The sequence below is a fragment of the Trichechus manatus genome, unplaced genomic scaffold (genome assembly GCF_000243295.1).
Source record: "Trichechus manatus latirostris isolate Lorelei unplaced genomic scaffold, TriManLat1.0 scaffold00088, whole genome shotgun sequence".
In the NCBI taxonomy this organism is placed as follows: Eukaryota; Metazoa; Chordata; class Mammalia; order Sirenia; family Trichechidae; genus Trichechus; species Trichechus manatus.
Window position 1 is genome coordinate 1,169,496 of NW_004444024.1, and position 19,205 is coordinate 1,188,700.

At 48.0% G+C, this 19,205-nt stretch overlaps 1 protein-coding gene across 2 annotated transcripts in view; it reads right to left on the reverse strand.

Moving 5' to 3' along the window:
- CLPB (ClpB family mitochondrial disaggregase) overlaps positions 1-19,205 on the reverse strand; it is a 166,808-nt gene that overhangs the window by 10,974 nt on the left and 136,629 nt on the right. For both annotated transcript variants that reach the window (XM_023736533.1, XM_004381939.2), the window contains exons 8-11: positions 11,743-11,820; positions 10,549-10,604; positions 5,294-5,338; positions 4,567-4,728 (exon numbers count right to left, since the gene is read on the reverse strand). In XM_023736533.1, coding sequence (XP_023592301.1) covers positions 4,567-4,728; positions 5,294-5,338; positions 10,549-10,604; positions 11,743-11,820 — 341 coding nt within the window. The remainder of the gene's footprint in view (positions 1-4,566; positions 4,729-5,293; positions 5,339-10,548; positions 10,605-11,742; positions 11,821-19,205) is intronic.

The window sequence follows — 19,205 nt, forward strand, 5'->3', positions numbered from 1 at the left end:
TGAATCCTTGAAGGGAGGAGGGTGGGCTCCTCTTCTGGGGGAGGGGGCAGTCTCTTTCCAGGATTCCGGCCCTGTGCTGTAGACTCGGAGGTCACCTGGGAGATGGCCAGTATTAGTCCTGCTTGGCTTTTCAGTGAGAGCATTCCGGTTCCTGCTCTTCTAGGCCCAGGCTTGGGGGAAGTGAGCTGTGGCAGGGATGGTGGGCTTCTGTCCCCTGCTAATTTGCCCCAGATCTCCTACTAATCCTTAGGCATTCCGTCTTTAGGGAGTCTTTCCTCATGCCCCTAGACTGGATTAGGTGCCCTCACAACTCCCTGCACTTGCTACTTATCCCTAGCATGGCATTTACCCAATAACGTGAACTGCTTTTTAGGTGCCTGTCTCCCTTGCTAATTCCTGAGCACTGAGGCAGGGACTGCGTCTGCTTTGTCTGTGTCCCCGTGCCCCACAAAGTGCCTCAAGAATAAACAAATGAACCACATTCTCTTGGTTGTCCTCATACCTCTCTAGCGATTCCCTCTTTGACTCTTTCCTGGTAGGTTCAAGGCTCCTTCTTAGCCCTCTCCTCTTCTCCTCAGACTCTGTGTACTCTCCCCAGGTAAGCAATCACATCCATTCCAGTGACTTCTGTAACCCTCTCTGTGCAGAGTGACTCCTGAACCTCTATTTCCAGTCCAGGCCTTTCTCCTAAATAGAATGACGTCTTGGACGTCTCCATCTGACTGTCCCACAGGCATCTCATTTTCAACAATTCCAAAACTCAGCTTATCACCTTCCTCGCCAATCTGCTGCTCATCCTCCTGTTTCCCTGCCTCACCTGATGACAGCAGCAGACGGTCCATTATCCAGGCTAGAAATCGAGCCACTGGCCATCTCTGGTGCCCCCTCTCCCTACATTTAATCACTCAGCCCTGTACAGTCAACCTTCTAATCGTTCTCTCCATCCCCACCACCCTTGCTTTAGAACTAGCCTCCCCATCCTAAGATCCTAAGCTTGGACTATTCAATAGCCTCCTTGCTGGTCCCCTTCTCTCCTCCAGTCCATTCTGTACACCTCTGCCTATAGGATCTTCATACAATGCAAATCTATGTTTCTTTATTGCTTAAAGTCTTTCAATGGCTCCTCATTGTCCCCTGGGTAAATCCATACTCCTTTGTCTGGTGTTCTAACTGGCTCCTCTCTACCTTGGAGCCCTGGTGGTACAGTAGTTAAGAGCCACGCGAGCTACGGCCGGCCGCTAACCAAAAGGTTGGCAGTTCGAATCCACCAGCTGCTCCTTGGAAACCCTATGGGGCAGTTCTACTCTGTCCTATAGGGCCGCTATGAGTCACAATCAACTTGATGGCAATGGGTTTTTTTGGTTTTCTCTACCTTATCTGCCTCATCTCCACCACTCCATTCTCACTTCTCCTTTGCAGTTGAGCAATACTGAACAGCTGTAGTTCCCTGAATGCACCAGGCTGTTTCATGCCCCTGCGTTTCTGTGTATTAGCTTTCTACTGACAGTCCTTCTCCACTCTGTTCACTTGGCGTATGCTTATTCTTCCTTTGAAGATGTGTAAGTATTGTTGAATTCAGTTAATTCATACAGCATTTCCCCTGAGTTTGTGGGCTCTGGGAATTGTTAGAGTGAGTAAGACAAGGTCTCTGTCCTCAAAGAGTGCATATGCATAAATATGGCTAAGTAAACTAGGTGCCACCATCCTTCTGTTAGTTTGTCGCACTGTAGTGGGCTTGCATGCTGCTATGATGCTGGAAGCTGTGCCACCAGTATTTCAAATACTGGCATGGTACAGTTTTCCGTGGAGCTTCTAGACTAGGACAGACTAGGAAGAAAGGCCTGGTGATCAACTTTCAAAAATCAGCTACTGAAAATTCTATGGATCACAACAGAACACTGTCTGATATAGTGCTGGAAGATGAGCCCTCCAGGCTGGAAGGCACTCAAAATACACAGTTGCCACAACAATGGATTTGAGCATACCAATGACTGTGAAAAGATGGTACAGGACTTGGCAATGTTTCATTCTGTTGTACATGGGGTTGCCATGAGTTGAAGCCTACTTGATGGCAACCACTACCACCACCAACAAACTTGGATGGCAGCTTTGGTCAGCAGCATCAAAAGGATAAACACCAGAAACTGTAGTAGGCTGGTTGGGGCTGCAGGAAGGAATCATTATCAACTCCTTAAAAGGCAGTCTGTGGAGTGAGAGCAACAAGAAAGGGGTGGACAGGGCTTACACGTGGAGGCTGTAAGCTTCTTCCAGGTGGGGCTGGTTGTATTTTAGCTAGTGGTTGCTTTCCCTCTTTCTGGGCCAATGATGCCATCAGAGGCACCTCTCCAGGGATATCAGCTTTCGTGCCCACCCTCTCTGAGCTGGGCTGTCCTTTCCTGTGATGGCTAATTTTATGTGTCCACTTGGCTAGGCTTTGGTGCCCAGTTGCTTGGTCTAACACTAGTCCAGATGTTGCTGTGCAGGTATTCGTTAATGTGACTGACGTGATTAACATTTATAATCAGTTTACTCAGTAAAGGAGATTACTCTACATCCATAATGTGGTGGGCCTCATCCAATCAACTGAAGGCTTCAAGAGGAAAAACTGAGGTTTCCCAGAGAAGGAATTCTGCCTCAAGACTCTAACATAGAAATCCTGCCTGAATTTCCAGCCTATCGCCTGACCTACAGATTTTGGACTTGCCAGCCTCCACAATTGCATAAGTCAATTCCTTAAAATCAATCTATCAATCTCTCTCTATATATATATAGCTTCTGTTTCTCTGGAGAACCTTAATACACTGCCTTTGAGTGCTTCACTGCAGATCAATCTCTCTCGCAGCCCTAGCTGCGTGGTAGTTATTTAAACAGTGTTAGGAGTGCAGGCTCCAGAACTGCACTGCTTGGATTCAAATCCTAGATTCCCCCTTTCTAGTTGTGTGACTGTGGGCATATCACTTTGCCTCAGTTTCCATATCCTTTAAATGGCAGCAGTAATATCTGTCTTCATAGAGCTGTTGGGAGGATTAAATGAGTTGATACATGTAAATTTCTTAGAATACTACCTGGCACATAAAGTACAAAAATGTCAGCTACTATTATGCCCCCTTTCCACCCTTCTACTAGGCTGGGAGCTTCCAGAGGGCAGGTTTGGGTCTGCTCCATAGCTGCGTACCTAAATTCCATCAAGAGGCTGGAACTGAGTTAGGAGTTCTCTGAGAACATGTGTGAATAACTGAACATATGACCTTTGAAAGATTGGCCTTTCATTCCTGGGTAGGAGGTCCAGGGGGCAGGGAACAGCGGAAGAGCTAGAAAGACAGCAATAAAAGGATGCTGGACCAGGCAGGGAAGACAGTGGGCAGCTAGTGGGGAGATATGGATCTGGGTGCTCCTAGCTTCGTACCTGGTGTGCTGTTTGGTCCGGGGGAGTCCCTCCCCGCACCTCATCTTGTGCATCTGTGACATGGGAAGCAGAAATCCTTCCCATTTTCTCAGGGCTGGTGGGGGCTAAGTAGAAAAGTGGGCTGGACTCTATCTGGACAGGTGCTGGCTAATATAGCCCCTGCACTGGTGTAGGGGTGGGAAAGTTAAGCCCTTGGCTCCTCACATCCTTTTGGCAGAGCAAGGTTCCTGAAGAAGCTGAAGGGCCTTCTCTCCTATGGTCATTAGTGCTCCCTCCTCTGGACAAGGTAAGGAGTGGTACAGAAGGGGAGAACTAGGATTCTGGAACCAGGTATGTCTGCAGTTCAATCCTGGCTCCTCCACACCGTAGCTCTGTGGCCTTGGGCAAGTCATTTATAACCCTCTCTGAACCTCAATTTCTTCATCTGTAAAAATGAGATAATTTCTACCTTGCCTGGCTATTGTGAGGACTAGTGATAGTGTCTATAAAGTCTTCAGCACAAGCCTAGTGCATGCTATGTGCTGAATAAAAGGGACTTCTTCTCCCCATACAGTACTCACCCCTTCCAGTGAGGGGGACTGCCCAGTTTGTGAAGAGCTGGGAGCTCCTCAGAAGAAAAGGGCTCCATGAGCCAGAGTGTCATCTCATCATCATCATTATCATCATCATCATTAGCAACAGCAGCAACATTAACATTTTAAAGAACTAGTGGAGATAACGTTTGACACACAGGAAGGATCAGGAGCTGTTTGAGCCAGAAGGGTCCTTGGACCTTATCTGGTCTGGCCTCCATGTTTGTCACATGAGTTCTCTGATGCCTAGAGATGGACAGTGATTTGCCAAGGCCACAAAGCCAGACAGGAGCAAAGCGGGAACTAACAACTCAGGTCTCTTTCTCTCTCCTGGCACCTCTGTCACAGGTGCCATGAAAGTTCAACTCTATGGCAGTGCTGATCTTCTCTCGAGTGCCCAGCCCAGGCCCTGGTTCAGAGAGGGGGCTAAGCCACATCTGCCGAATGAATGAACGCAAACATGTGGGCATTGTAAGTTGAGGAAGATCAGATGGGCCTCTGAGCCCTTGGTTCCTGCTGGTCCCAGCTCCCCATGCTTCCAGGAGTTCTCCCACCTCATCCTGGCCCTAGCTACAAGCTGACTTTCACCTCATCAAACAGCTGCAGCATGATGGTAAGCACATCTGGATGGGCCTTGTCCACCTCATCAAAGAGCACCACGGCATTGGGACACTGCTTCAACTTCTTGGTCAGCTGGCCACCTTCCTCATGGCCGATGTAGCCTGGTGGGGACCCAATAAACTTGGCCACCTGGTGGAAGGAAGGAAATAAGCTAGGAAGGCCTTTCTAGGCTTTTAGTTTCCAACATGGAGCGAGCATGGGATGATTGCTTTATACACTGTTAAGAGTGCCTTTCACAACAAGGACAGTTGGCTGTCTCTCTCTTGGTCTGGCAGGGATTTTGCCATGATGGGAGGGCAGGCAGATCATCTGTTTATTCCTTAGAACAAATTCCATGCAAAACAATCTGTGGTCCTGATGCATACATATGCCACCACAGGACAAGTCCCAAAACTGCTGGAATTATCAAGGCCTAAAGGCCCAAATGGAGCCCTGGTGGCGCAGTAGTTAAGAGCTCAGCTGCTAACCCAAAGGTCAGCAGTTCGAGTCCACCAGCTGCTCCTTGTAAACCCTATGGGGCAGTTCTACACTGTCCTATAGGGTCACTATGAGTCAGAATCAACTCTATGGCAACGAGTTTTGGGTTTTTAAAGGCTCAAATGACAAGTCACATTAAAAGATCAAGGCAGAGTCATGCTGACAGGCCCTCCAAACCATGCTTTACTGAGGCGTTTCTCACAGGACTCTGACTCACCTCATGTCGCTCCTGGAACTCAGACATGTCCAGCCTGATGAAGCCCTGTGTGGAAACAAGCAGGCACTGAGTCCACTTGGAGGCGGAAAGGTAGAGGGAAGGGTTAAGGAGGACAGCATCTTAAATATCCCACTAGGTTTTCAGCCCCCACCAACCCTAGATCTTCTATCTCATTCTCATGACATATTTTTTTTGGATCCTTGCCTCCTTCTCTGTCTACTCACCCCCCACCCTCACATGATTCACCTACTCCCTACCTTACTAAACCCAAGTAATGTCCTGCCCTTCTAAATCTGGTCAGAATTCCTCTTCTTTCAGGCAAGCTTCCCTCCTTCTTTCCCTCCCACGTTTCCTGAGGGCATCCTGTATGTGCTGGGCACTGCAGCTACAACAGTTAACACATCTTTACCTCTGTCCTTGAGGAGCACACCACTGAGTAGGGCAGGCAGAGACAGACAAAGTCAGTCATAATCAGCATGAAGCATGATGAGATGGAGGGAGCAACAAATGCCCAGAGAGCCCCACAGTGCCCCTTGACTCTGCAAGTCTGTGTGGGCACAAGCCCTTTCATTTACTTTTTTGTTTTTTTAAAAACTAATGCATCTTTTAATTTTTTTACATTTTTCATTTTGTTAAAAAGGAAATCTCTAAGTAGCTTGTAGCCTCTCTCTCTCCCCCTTGGGCATGGGGGTAATTTTCAGGGGAACAGCCACCTGGGGTGGGGCCCAACCATGATTAGCCCCAGGGGAAGAGGACACCTTATAGTGTGTGATCTGGAGAGGTAACACTGGCAGTGCATTCCCTCCTTCTCATGAAGAATTAACTGACTTAGGGAGTTTAAGAGCTGCAAGGACATTTACAGGTGGCCTGTCTCTCTACCCAGATCAGGGCTCCCCAGTCTCCCCAGGCCTTTGCTTCTCTCCTAAATGGCCCATGTTTCCACATAAGAGATAGCATTCACTGACTGCTGCTTCTCCTGAGAGCTGGGGATGACAGAGCACCAAAGACCCTGAGAGGGAAGCAGTTGTGTCTGAAATTCAGGGCCATCTTCTAGCTTAGCCGTCGGTCAGAAATTCACTTAGTGATGCACTTCTAGTTCTTTCTCTGTCTTGTCACTCTGCACCTGAGGTATAAGATGGTGGAAAGAACCTGGGCTGGAAGCCAGGGGGCTTAGCTTCCAGTCCCAGTCATGCACTGTCTGTGTGGCCTTGGGCACACTGTGTCCCCTTTGTGAGCTGTAGTTTCTTCCCGTGTAACTCAAGGCCCCTGGCTCCTCTGTCTGTCTCACCAGGGGTCTGTGGAGAGAACCTGGCACAAGAACTGGGAAAAGACTTGGAGAAGTTATTAAGGCCAAGTAGGGGAGATCACTGCTATCAGAGCCAGTAACCATTTCCAGAGGGCCCCAGGCACTCAGCCAAGAGAAACACAGGCTTCAGGAAGGGTGGAAGGATGGACATGGGGAAGCTGGGAGTGCTGCCCAGAGGGAGCAAAGAGCTGGAAACCACAAGATAGCTATCTGGTTAATAATAGCTGACAGTCGCTGGTGCTTACTCTGTGCTTGGCAATGTTCTAAGCAAGCTATAAAGGGCTTAGAACATGTACAAGTCTGTGAGGTAAGTACTCTTATTATCCCCACTTGACAGATGAGAAAGCTGAGTCACAGGTTAAAGTAACTTGCCCAAGGTCACACAAGATTGGCAATCAGGCTCCAAGTCTGTGCTCTTTGCCATTATGCTCTACTGCCTCATATTTTCCTTTGCCAATCAGTCGGGCTCTCAGCAGTCTTCATTTGAAGGGCTCTGAGCTTTGTGTCCAGATGCCAGTCAAAGCGCCAGGATACAGGGAGTAGACGCAAGTGCTTACTTACATTAAGCAACCTGGGTTTTCATCCTAGTTCATCTACTGATTTGCTATGTAATTTTGGACAAGTCTCTGGGCCTGGTTTTCTTGGCTGGAATAATTTTGCTTTCACATTATCTTAGCTTGTGGTTATCTACAAAGTAATAATAACAGTAAAATCCAACATGCACTGATTGCTTACTATGTGCCAAGAATGGTGTTTAGCATTTTATACCATTATCTCATTTAACTTTCATGATAGGTATCATTATTGAACTCATTTTATAGATGAGAAAACTGGTGTAAATATTTTGGCCAACTCCACCTAATAGGGTAGAGTTGGGATTTGAACCCAGGCAGCTGGACTCAGATCCTTGCGTTTAATCCCTATCTCATACAGTCACTATGATGGCAAGTCTTTTGGGCTCTACCACCCTACTTCATGGTGGGAGCACAGAACATCATTAAGGTTCTTTCTCAAGGACTATTAACTCTACTAATGGAAGTTAACAAAGTTGCTCAGTTTGGAGGAAATAGTACAGAGGCCTAATGAGAGAAAAAAATAAGCTCATAGATCTGATAAAGAAATTATAAAAATGTACAAATAATGCCTTGTGAGTCAGCAATGTCTGGAGGTCCTAGTGTCTCTTTACAAATAAGAAAACTATCAGGGAGCAAGAACTAGAATTCAAGTTACTGGACTCCTGGGCCAGTACTCTGTTCATTTGGTCAGTCATCTTTGAAGGAAAATGCAAGGAAACTCCTGTTTGGGAAGAGCCTATTTTATACTGGTCCCTGCACGTGGCACTTTCCATACACCACTCTTTGGGCCCTGGAGGCATCAGGTACACTGGCCAGGCATCTTACAGTCCAGGGACTCTCTTGGATTTTGAAGGCAAGTCTCAAATACGCTTGTTACATGGCCAGAAAATGTCTATGCTAAACACAAATTCTGTAATGGGCTGGCCCACAGGGCTGGTACAGGTTGTCGTTATTTGTGGTTGAGTCAATTCCGACTCATGGTGACCCCATGTGTTACAGATTAGAACTGTTCCATAGGGTTTTCTTGGCTATAATCTTAATGGAAGCAGATCGCCAGCTCTTTTCTTCCACAGCACTGCTAGGTGGGTTCAAACTGACAACCTTTAGGTTAGCAGTTGAGCACAAACTGCATCACCTAGGGACCTTTGGTATAGGTAGGAGTTTTATATAAGCACCAGCTGTGATTTAAAAATAAAACACATGGATGGTTGTATTGGGCTTTTCATGCCTATCATCTCCCTATGTGAAATGGGGACAAATTGACAAGTTTATGATCCTGCCTCCTAGAGATGCTGAGAACAATAGTATTGAGAGAGGAATTAAGAGACTGGCTTTTGATTTTATTTCTTCCCCTAACAAGTGACCTTGGATAAGCCCCTTAATGCTGTAGGGCCTTAGTTTTCTTATCTGAAAAGTGGGTCTAATTTAGCATTCTTCCTTATAGGATCAAATAAGATAATAGATGGGGGACTGCTGTGTACAGTACAAAATGATGAAGAAATGTGAGACAACGGAGTAGGCACTTATCGAGTGCTAGAGCCTGAGCTAGTTGCAATTCATGTTATCTCACTTGATGCTCACGACGACCTTAGACACAGGATCTGATAGCTTGGCTTTGAGGCAAGAAAGCTGAGACTTTAAGAGGTAAAGTAACCTGTCTAGGGTCAGTAGAAGTAGAACTGGAACCTGAGCGAAGGAATGGCTGGCTCCAAAGCTTTGTTCACTCCACTCCATTGCCTTCGAGGAGTGATGCGGTTACTTCCTTCTGAAGCATGTACTCCACCATTATGTCTTAGGATACCCTGCGTTGGTGTACATCTTCCTTCCTTTAGATGTTCCACCTAAAATATCACTTGCATCGTCAGTCTTTTAACAAATCCCCTCCCCTTTCTACACTAGCAAGTCAGCAGATACTTTTATTCTACTTCCACTGTGTATGAAGACATATTAAGACAGCTTGGATAAGGAGATTATAATTTGTAATTAAATATTAACCTTTCTGACAGTATTAAAATTAAACCACCCAGAATTCTTCATCCCTAATCAGGTGGTTCCTGCCTGTAACTGCATCTTCGCTAATAGTCTTGCTAGTTTATGGCCCTTTCCAGAGTGCTAATTGTTTCAATCGCTGCCAACGTGATAAACTGTCCTTAAAAATGCTACTTAGGTTGGAGCATATTAGTAAGCCATGCGCAACTTCCTGCCTGCCTGCCTATCAAGTGGGTTTGCTCTAGGCTTGGCTGAGGCAGAACACCACAACTGGCAGAGCCAGGGAGGCTCAGGAGTTTTTGGCCAGTTCCTAGGGAGAAGGAGGTGATGCTGGGGCCATGAAGTTTGGCTCAGAAGGCCACAGCCTGAACTACCTTTTTTCTGTGGCTGCCAGGCTCTCAGAGAGGATGTCAAGGGGGCAGCTAGGCCAGAAGAGAGACAGGAGGTACCAAGAAATGTGCTGCTGGGGCCACTGGCTGGCAGAAGCCTGAGAAACTCCTCATTGCCTCAGCTGGGGAGGCTTTCCACAGTCAACAGGCAAAGGCATCTTGGGTCATAGGCAACCTCTGATGGTGGGCAGGGGGACCACTGGTGCCTTAGTCCCGACACTGGGAAGGCTGGTAGAAGAATGTCCGGCTTTAGCTGAAATATTTCTGCATTCTCTTTGAGGATTGCTCTCTCTGACATTTCTCTCTGCATGACAGTATTTTCTGTCAACCTAGAAAGACAACCTGAGCAGGCATAGGAAAGTCAGAGTCTGAACAAAAGGGATGGGGCTGGCCCCCTCCTATGGAGAATACAGAGCTCCAAGCCATGGGCGGGGAAAGGAAGAACTGTAACTACCTTACAGGAGAAGGCATAAAAATGTTTAAAAGTTCATGCAGTACAGAGAGAAGCAATAAGGCATCCTCTGATTCCTGCCTGTTCCATCTTATAGTCCCCAGAAACCCCTCTAGCACAGCCTTGAATGCACTGGGCAATAATGTTATGTTTCTAAAGCTATCTCCCTCTCTAGACTGCATTCCTCGGGACAGGGAGAGTATCTTAATTGCTGCTGTATCATCGGCATATAATATGATACCTGGCACAGAGTAGGTGCTTGAAAAATGTTATGTGGGTGAACGCCTCAAGAGGCAGACAGGGCAAGGATTATTCTTCCCATTTCATAGATGAAGCAATTGAGGCACAATGACGTTGGGTAACTTGTCCAAATTTTTTGAGCAACTGGTGGCCAAGTTGGGGCCAGAGCTGAGGCCTCCTTCCTGGCCCAGGGCCCATCTTTTTGATTAGCTATTGTTGGATTCAGGGACCCCAGGTTTTTTTCAGATAGCAGGAGTGGTGAGGTATCCATGACCTGCAGATCAGGCTTAGGCCCCAGGCCTTACCTTTTTGGCATCTTTATGCATATATTTGGCTGTCTGCTTGGCCAGCTCTGTTTTTCCTAGGAAGAAAGAAGGGACAGGAGGTGGGTTAGGACCAGATGCCTATCTCTAGAATCAAAGAATATCAGAAATGCATGGACACAGGAAATAATATATTCTATGGATGGGAACACAGAGGCTCAGAGAGGGTCAGTAACTAACCCAAAGTCACCTAAGGGATTAACGGTGAAGCTGAGACCAGAATCAAAGTTTGCACTACATCTGGGTTTACTGTGGAGTGGGAGGTAGACTCTTATAATCCAGAGCCAATGTGTCCTTTGAAGCCCAGCACAAACCTCACCTTTTCCAGGAGTGCCCTGACTTCCTGGCTCACTGCCTAGTATCTCTCGGGACAGCCATGGCCCTGCCATCCAGATCCTGGAGCCACACGCCAAATAGAGGCTGAGAGAGGATAAAGAACACCTCACTGGCTTCACAGCCCTTGTTTGTAATAAAGAAGAAATGACAATATTGAAGTGGTGGCTCTGAAGGGCCATTTGATATGCTTAAAGCCTTTGGAAGCCACTGTCTAGTATAGGAAGCCAAGTTATCCTGGTCAGGCTGTGTAATCTTCTGGGATGCTGTATCTCAAGGAAAGCTAGGCTGTGAAGATGTCTGGAGGGAAGCGGAGAGGCAGGGGTGGGGTATGGGGTCTGTGAGGGCAGAGAATGAGGGGATGAGAATGCCTCAGATGATCCAGCCCAACTGGCTAGGAAAATACCCAACCCATTTTACTGCACCTGGTAATGTGCTGGTCAGCAGGGGCTTTACTTAGCTTCCTAAAGGGGGATCTCCCAAGCTGTACTGTATATGGGTGGTGTGGCTGGGCAGTGCAGGTGATTCCATTGTTCCCAAAGGGATTCAGAGTGGCTGACCCAGGGCTAACAGGCCCTGAAGGACCTGGTCCTCCAGGTGAATCAGTCCCTTGCACCACAGCTTCCAGAGGAAGGGGCATAATTCCAGCTGTTTATGACAATGGTCAAATACAGAAGGCCCTCTTGGTGATTCTATAATTTGGAGGCAGTTGTTGTGGGGCCAAATGCAGAGCGGGAGTTGAGGTGGGTCGTATGACCGTGGCCTGTAGCAGCTGAGGCTGTCAGGCTTGGGCTGGCCTCTCCCCCAGCTCTCCCTCCCCACTGGCTATCTGCTCCCAGTTACCTATTCCAGATGATCCCAAGAAGAGGAAGACCAGAGGGTGTTCTTCGTCGTACCAGCCATTCTCCTTCCTCCGGATCGCTATGGCCAAACACACAAAACGGGGGGACAGAGAGGGAGGCAGATAAATCAATGACACAAAAGGCAGGATAATTATCACTAAGTATACAATATGTTTTACTGCTCTGCGCCCACTCAAAGTCCTCACTACCATTAGTGCTGCCTAATCTGATTAGCTGGCAAGGCCCCTAGAGACACCTAATCAGGTTAGCATGGATTTGGAAAGCTGCCCAGAGCAGATTTCGGATAAAGTTTTCCAGGATGAGCACTCAGCGTTACCAGGGAAACTGAAAGGCGGGTGGATGGTGAATGGAGGTGAAGGGGGTGGGGGGCTGGCGAAGAAGAATTCGAGAGGAACTTTAGCCCAGCTGGTTACCCATGTACTCATCATAAGAGAAGCCTGCCTCCTATGCAAATAGGAGCAGCAGAAGCCCATGGCAGACTGTTGGGCACCTGGGGTGTGAGCTCTGGACTCTCTCATTTAGGAGACCAAGGCCTGCTCCACTGTCTGGATCAAGAAGTGGAAACACAGCCAAATCACTTTCTGGAAGCCAATCAAAGGTAGTGTGGGCTCAGGGCATGGAAGGAGTAAGCCACTTGGTTAGAATCTCTGGTGGTTAGCATGGCCTTCAGTAGGGTGTGAGGACTGGGACAGGTCTGTAGTAGGTTCCTAAGGGACTCAGCTCTGCTTGAGGGAGACCTGACTTCTCCTTTTCAAGAGGAAGTATATAATCAAGAGCTGTACATTCCAGGTGAGGAAATTAAGTGCCAAAGTACAGAGGGGAAGAGATCAGGCTCAGAAGTATTGCTCAAGTATAAGAGAAAGGAGTGGCAGCAAGGCAGAACTATAAGAAGAACCATGTATTGAACATGCTACATGCTAAGCATAAATGGAAAAACTGCCAACTTCTCATTTACCCAAGACCCACACAAACACTCAGAGAGGGTGGTATTATTTTCAACTCCATTATACTGAACAGGAAACCAAGAGATAAAGGGACTTGCCCAAGTCACACAACTAGTAGGTGGTAGAGTCACTTCTCTCTCTTAACCTACCTTCTTTATTGCATATTGCTGCTAAAAAAACTGAATATCAATTTGGGTTGCATTAACAAAACCATGGGGACAGAGTACTGTACAACGTCAAGATAAGTCTGCAGATGGAGCAGCATGTCTGGTCTTGTCCCCAGAGTGTCAGCGGGAGATTAGCAAAGGGATCTGTGTCATAGGACATGGGCCACAGAAACCAAGTTGATCGAGAAAGAGCTGACAGTCTTGGGGATGTCTGTCTTTCCTGAGGTGTTAATACCTAAATGCTAGGCTGCAGAGGTCAGGGAAGACTTTCTGGAAGAAGTGGGACTGATGACAGATCATGAAGGCTGGGCAAGTGGCCACCATGACAGAGGTGGAGAGACAAGAATGAACACTAGTGGTGGGTAGGATCAGATTATGCAGACCTTGAATGCCTGCCTTAGTAGTTCAGTCCTATGTTTGTGGTCTGTCTCACCTTGATCTCTAGTGCTGCACCCAAGGCACTTTCTAGTTGAGAATCTTGAAAGGGGCTTGAGAAAACACTCAACTCAACCCTCTCCCCTGGGCTAGCATCCAGATCTTCTCTAAACTATCTGGCCCAGGTCCTCTGGAAGGGCTGGCTAAATGGGAACCCACAGGCCTCAAAGGCACCGGAAAAGCTGGGGATGAAGAGGGAGAAGTCAAAGCCTGGCTGAGGGGAAAGTACCTGGTGTACCAATGGAGGCACGAAGGTAAGGGTGAGGGTACCTGGGGAGATAGGAGTGTTATAAAATGACAAAGGCTAGACTTTGGTGAACATTCCCACTGTGTATGTGGACGTGTGTGTATGTGTGCTGGGATGGGGTGAGAAAGGGGTCACCTGAGAGGAGCCACGTTCTTCCAAAAGTTGGCTGAACTGAGAATTTAAGTTGAGAAAAAGCTGGGTGCAAACTGGGCTCAGGCTTCATGTGGTGTTTGGAGAGGTAGAGGTACTCAGCTGTCAGCTAGAAAGGTGCCCTGGGGGAATGGGGTCCCCCAGGGTGTCATGTACCTGAGGTTCTGATCTTGGCTTCTCTTTCAGAGAAACTTCCCAGACTACCGAGAGCTGCACATTGCTGGGCTGTGCAGTACAAAAATTGCCACAGAGAATGTGGAATTGGATTATGCCTGGGGCCATCTTTCCCCCTTCTCTTCTAATAATGCACCTGGGATAGGGCTCTTTATAATGCCAGGCAGACTCCACTGCACAGCTGTCCCTGGTCAATTCTGCCAGATCCAGGGCATGAGTCTGGGGTGGGCTTGATCTGGGCCCCCCATGAAACAGGCGAAATGCCAACCATTAAACAATTACAACTCTGGATATTTCTAATAATATCTGAAGAGAAAAACGGCCAAGCAGATGGAATCTGACAGACTGAAAAATGGAAGCAGCTAGCAGGGACTGGGGGAAGGACGGTCCCAGTATGTGTGGCCGGCAGGGTGGCTGGGGACCAAGGCTGGGAGCCCTGAGGTTCCTGCTCAGGCCAGGGTAGAGGCTGGTACAGAGACCTGGATGGCCCCATTTGGGATATGGTCGTAGGCAGTGGTACTCTTACTGTGGACCAGCAAATGTAGCAACTTACTCTGCTAGCCCTTTACAGTTTATGAAGAACTTCTGTAGACATAATTTCATTTCAGCCTCATTCTGACCCTGTGAGGCAGGCAGGGCAGATAATTTGATTTCCATTTTATAAATGAGGAAATATGTGCAAAGAAGTTAGGTAACCTGCTCAAGGTTACACACACTGGGCTTTAATCCCAGCTCTGGCTGACTCCTGAGCCTGAACTAGTGCTTGAGGAGTTTAGGGAAAGGAGTCAGCTCTCCATTACCACAGCACCTCCTCATACCCTCGCCTCACCCAGAAAACAGTTTCTCCGTGGTCTCTCAATCTGGCCCGCTCAGCCTTTCAACACATGGCCTCCAGGAGACCCCGTTCCTTAACCCTCTGCTGACCGCTGCTCTCAGCACCCTCTGAGCAGGCAGATCAGCCCCCTTCCTTGGCTGGCTGCAAGCTACACCCAGGCTCCTGTGCCTCCTCAAATGCTGTGTTAGTGCCAGTGCCCACATTGCGTGTGTCCTTCCCTTACCAGAATGTCTTCTCCTGGCCATGTCTATCACTGCTGGACCATCTTAAAACTACCTGCAGCAACTCTTTTTGATGAACTCCACACCACACCTATCATCATTTCTTTAACTCATTGAATCTGTGTTCTCTGGTTAAGTGCTCATCCGCAGAGTGGTATGGTGGAGAGGGTAGGAGTTACAGGGTTTAGTTTGGAGTCCTGGCTCTGCCACTTACTGGTTGATTGACTTTGATTAAAACACTTAATCCTTCAGAGCCTCAGTTTCTTCATCTATAAAATGGGAACAGTCATGCATCCTGAGTCATCCCCACATGAGGATTAAATGAGTTAATGGACATGTAAGTGATCTGTAAGCTGCACAGAGTGGAATAAGAGGAGTAAAAATAATGGTAGTCACAGCAGCAGTAGTGATGGCAGCCATTAGGCTTGGTATTTTACAGATATCTCTCTCATCCTTATAATAATTGTGAGAAGTAGGCATTATCCCCATTTTACAAAGGAGGAGGCTGAGGCCCAGAGAGGGGCAGTGTAAGGGGTTTCATCTACTTCTGCCCTTGTATTCAGGAGGGAGGGTGTACTTCCAGTCTCACTGGTGTTTCATGGGAGCAGGTGCTGGGCATTCTATTTCCTGAGGAACCCCTGAGACTAGCCCAACACTGGTTTAATGCTTGCTGACAAAATGAATTAATTCTTGGTCTTTCTGGAATCACAAAGGGAAAAGAACAGAGACTTAAATTCCCATTTTACAGAGAACAGTGAGGCCTGGATTCGAGAAATCTCTTAGCACTCCAGGTAGCTACTACTGCCCTTGGGTGAAGAAGGCTTTCTCTCTTTCCTTAACCTCCTCTCCAAGGAGCCTTAAGCATCTGCTCAGCTGTGCCTGGTGTTGGAAAACCTACAAAGAGGCCTGTAACAAGGTTTGTGCCTTTGAGGTAAATGCTGCTCTGAAAACTGTGAGTTCTAAAAGGAACGGGAGCACTGGGAGAGGTGCGGGAAGAGACATTTGTGTCTGACTGACACTTGGGTCTCAGGATGAGGGAGGAGATTGCCAGGCAGTCAGGGGTATGATGGGACATTCCAGGAAGAAAGACCCAGTGTGTGCAAAGACCAGGAGAGAGGAAAGAGGTGTCTTTTCCTCCTATCCCAGGCCTTTGCTTCTGTCCACCTCAAGGCTCTAGCTGCAGCCTGGGTAGGCTGACTCACTCTTCTTGAAAATTTCTAGTGATCTAGTGTCGGCAAATTTTTAACTAACCTGGAACATGTTTGTTTCATGCCTGTGGCATCTCTTAGGGGAACCAGTCCTTCAGAGAGACTCTAATGTTTGGAAGTCACCCAAACGTCTACTAGCCATTTCCTGTCTATTGCTTATAGGCACAGCAAGTGCTCCATAAGGGCCTACTGACTGAGTGGATACCGGTGTCTCGGGTTTGGTGGATCATGGGAGAACAGCTCTTTTTTAGTTTGCAAGGATTATTCTTTCTGTGGCAATCTATTGCTACTGAGCAGTTATATCGCAAATGCAAAAGACAGATTTTGCTCAGCCCTTCCATGAGTTTGTGTGTATGTGTATTATGGGTCAAGTCACCTGAGGCAAGAGCAACATCCTTTCAGAAAAAGGCTGAGATGAGACTCTGTGTTGAGAAAGAATGTCAGCATGGGTTCGGACTTCATTCACTTGAGTGCAACAAAGTTTTACACATCTGTATGCCCAACCCTGGGAAAACAGCTGAATTAGAGAAGTTCCTGATCTTTGGAGGTAGAAAGACATACAAACATATGAGCTAACTATGTGGTAAGTGCAGTGACAAAGAGTGTTCATATGAAGCCCAGAGAAAGGGTCCTGAATCCAGGTGGAGGACTAGGGCAGGCTTCCTGAACAAATCCTAGGTTGCAGGTGTTCTGGCAGGTGAAGTGGAAGAGTCGAGCAGTCCAGGCAACAAGAGCAGCAGTAGCAAAGGCAGGGAAGTCTGGAAGGACATGGCATGTGGGTGGAACTACAAGCAACTTCGCAGGTTAATCACACCACTCTACAACTCAGGGATGACCTGGATATATTTCTCAGATCAGAAACCAGGACTCAAAGGAAGGGTCTAAAAAAGGTGGAGGGCTTGGGAAGGAGAGCATGTTTTGGACTAGTCAAAGAGGGAAGTGAAGAATGAGGTAGGATGGTGTGCACACTGTGTGCTACATGGCTGATGCTGAGGTTCCATAATTCAGGCCAGAACCCAGCACAGAAAGGAGGCTGAAGTGGCAGAGCTTCCGCGAGGGAGTGCATAAGCTTCAGAGTCAACTGGGACCAGGTGGAATGGGTGTTGAGGACAGGTCTCCGGTCAGTGGGAGCATTGGGGAAGTTGCCAGGTATGTGCAGCTGACCTGCTGCCCAGGGGAGGCTTCTTGGAGCTTCTTGGGGATGGCCTGTCCACTCAAGGGGTCAAAGGTCAAGCAGCATGGTAATGATAATTAACTATTTCCGTAAAGTCATATTCCCAGTATGATTGTGAGCTACTAGAGGGGAGGCTGTACAGCTTCTCTTCTTTCCTCAGAGTGCATCATAGAGATGGACAAGTGGCCAGACCAAATTAGTTAATTCAACAAACTAAGCATCTACTTTGAGCAGGGTGCAGTGCCAGGAATTGGGAAAACAAAAACAATTAAGCCACGACCTATGCCCTCAAGGAGTCTGCAGTCTATCGCTCCCAAACTGAGTTAGGCTAAGTAAAAACCAGCCAGAGTAGGGGCGATAGGCAGTGGTGGGGTATGGGAATTCCAGAAGAAAAGGAACTCCAAGCAGAGAGGACAGTGTCAACAAATGCAGCAGGAGATAAACACAGTGTGCAGGGATGTGCAGAGGCAGCCTGGTATTGCTGGTGTGTGTCGTGCACAAGGGTGAGCCAGCAGCAGGGCCAGGCCTTGTACACCAGGTTGAGGGCAGCAAGGACCACTGAAAGGTTTTAAACAGGGGAGTGACACTCAGACTTGTGTTCTACAAAGATCATTCCAGCTGGTGAGAAGAACTGATCACGGGAAGGAAAAGAGGCAGGAGACCAGTGAGGAGGCCACTGCTATGGTTCAGATGGGGGACACTGATGGCCTGAGCTAGGGCAGTGGTATTAGAAACAGAGGGGAGAAACCAGGTTTGAGAACTATTTAAGAGGTGGAACTTAATACTTGATGGGCTGTAAGGGGTGAAGGAAAGAAAAAGGGGCCAAGGGAAGGCCTACATTTCTGTTTGGGAGACCAGTGAGTAGTAGTGTGCTTTTCTGAGATATGAACACAGGAGGAGACAGGTTTGGGGTGCGGGAGGACTCTAGATCTGAATAGGTAGCCAGCTGCCTTTCTGAGGAGGATGGTGGGGCATAGGGGCTGCTGAGCTCCCAGGAGGTCAGCTCGACAGGGCAGGCATCCTCCTCACTGCCTGGGACCAATAGCAGCTCTTGATTCTGGCGGGACTGCCTCATTTTCAACGCCAAGGCTCTGGTGTGTGATATTTAGGTTGGCTCTGCTTTGGCTCCATGACCCTAGGCAGACTAGAGAGGCCATGCGGCCTGGGCTATGGGGTTGGTGCTTTATCTCCTCCATTTGTAAGGCGGTAACTGTGCGCCAGCCTTGCTGAGAAACCCTGCAGCTGGGGATCACACTGATAAATTCACTGTATTACTTTGCACAAATCAATATCCCAGCACTTACCAGGGGTTGATGTGACCGAAATTGGTTTCAGCCAATTCGTGAGGGTAATAAATGGCCATTTATCAAATCAATTCATTCTGCGGCACTTCTCTGGCTGCCCATCCTCATAGTACCCATGGGGTGCCAGGCTCCATCCAGCCAGCTCACATGTGACACTAGCCTAGAGGTCCCAGGGAGGCCTGGCCTACCCTCTTGATCAGCCTCACTTTCCTGTACCTGCTTCACTTCTGAGGTCTTGAGGTATTGGGTGCTGCTTGCCTCCTCATGCTTTTCCTGGGCTGGTAGTTACAGCAACCACGCAGCCTTATTCACTGATGCTTGGGTCCAGAAGCCTCTGAGAACTGGTCACAGAGACTGGACATGACTCTAACATTATCAGTGTAATCCCCAGCTGCAGGGCTTCTAGCAAGGTGGGCACACAGTTATCACCTTACAAATGGAGGCAATAAAACACCAACCCCACAGCCTAGGGCCCCATGGCCTCTGTCTTTCCAAGGACAACTGGAGCCATAGTAGAGTCAACCTGCATACCACAGGACAAGAAGTATGGCCTTCCTGGGAAGCCATTTACTTCTAGCCTGAGG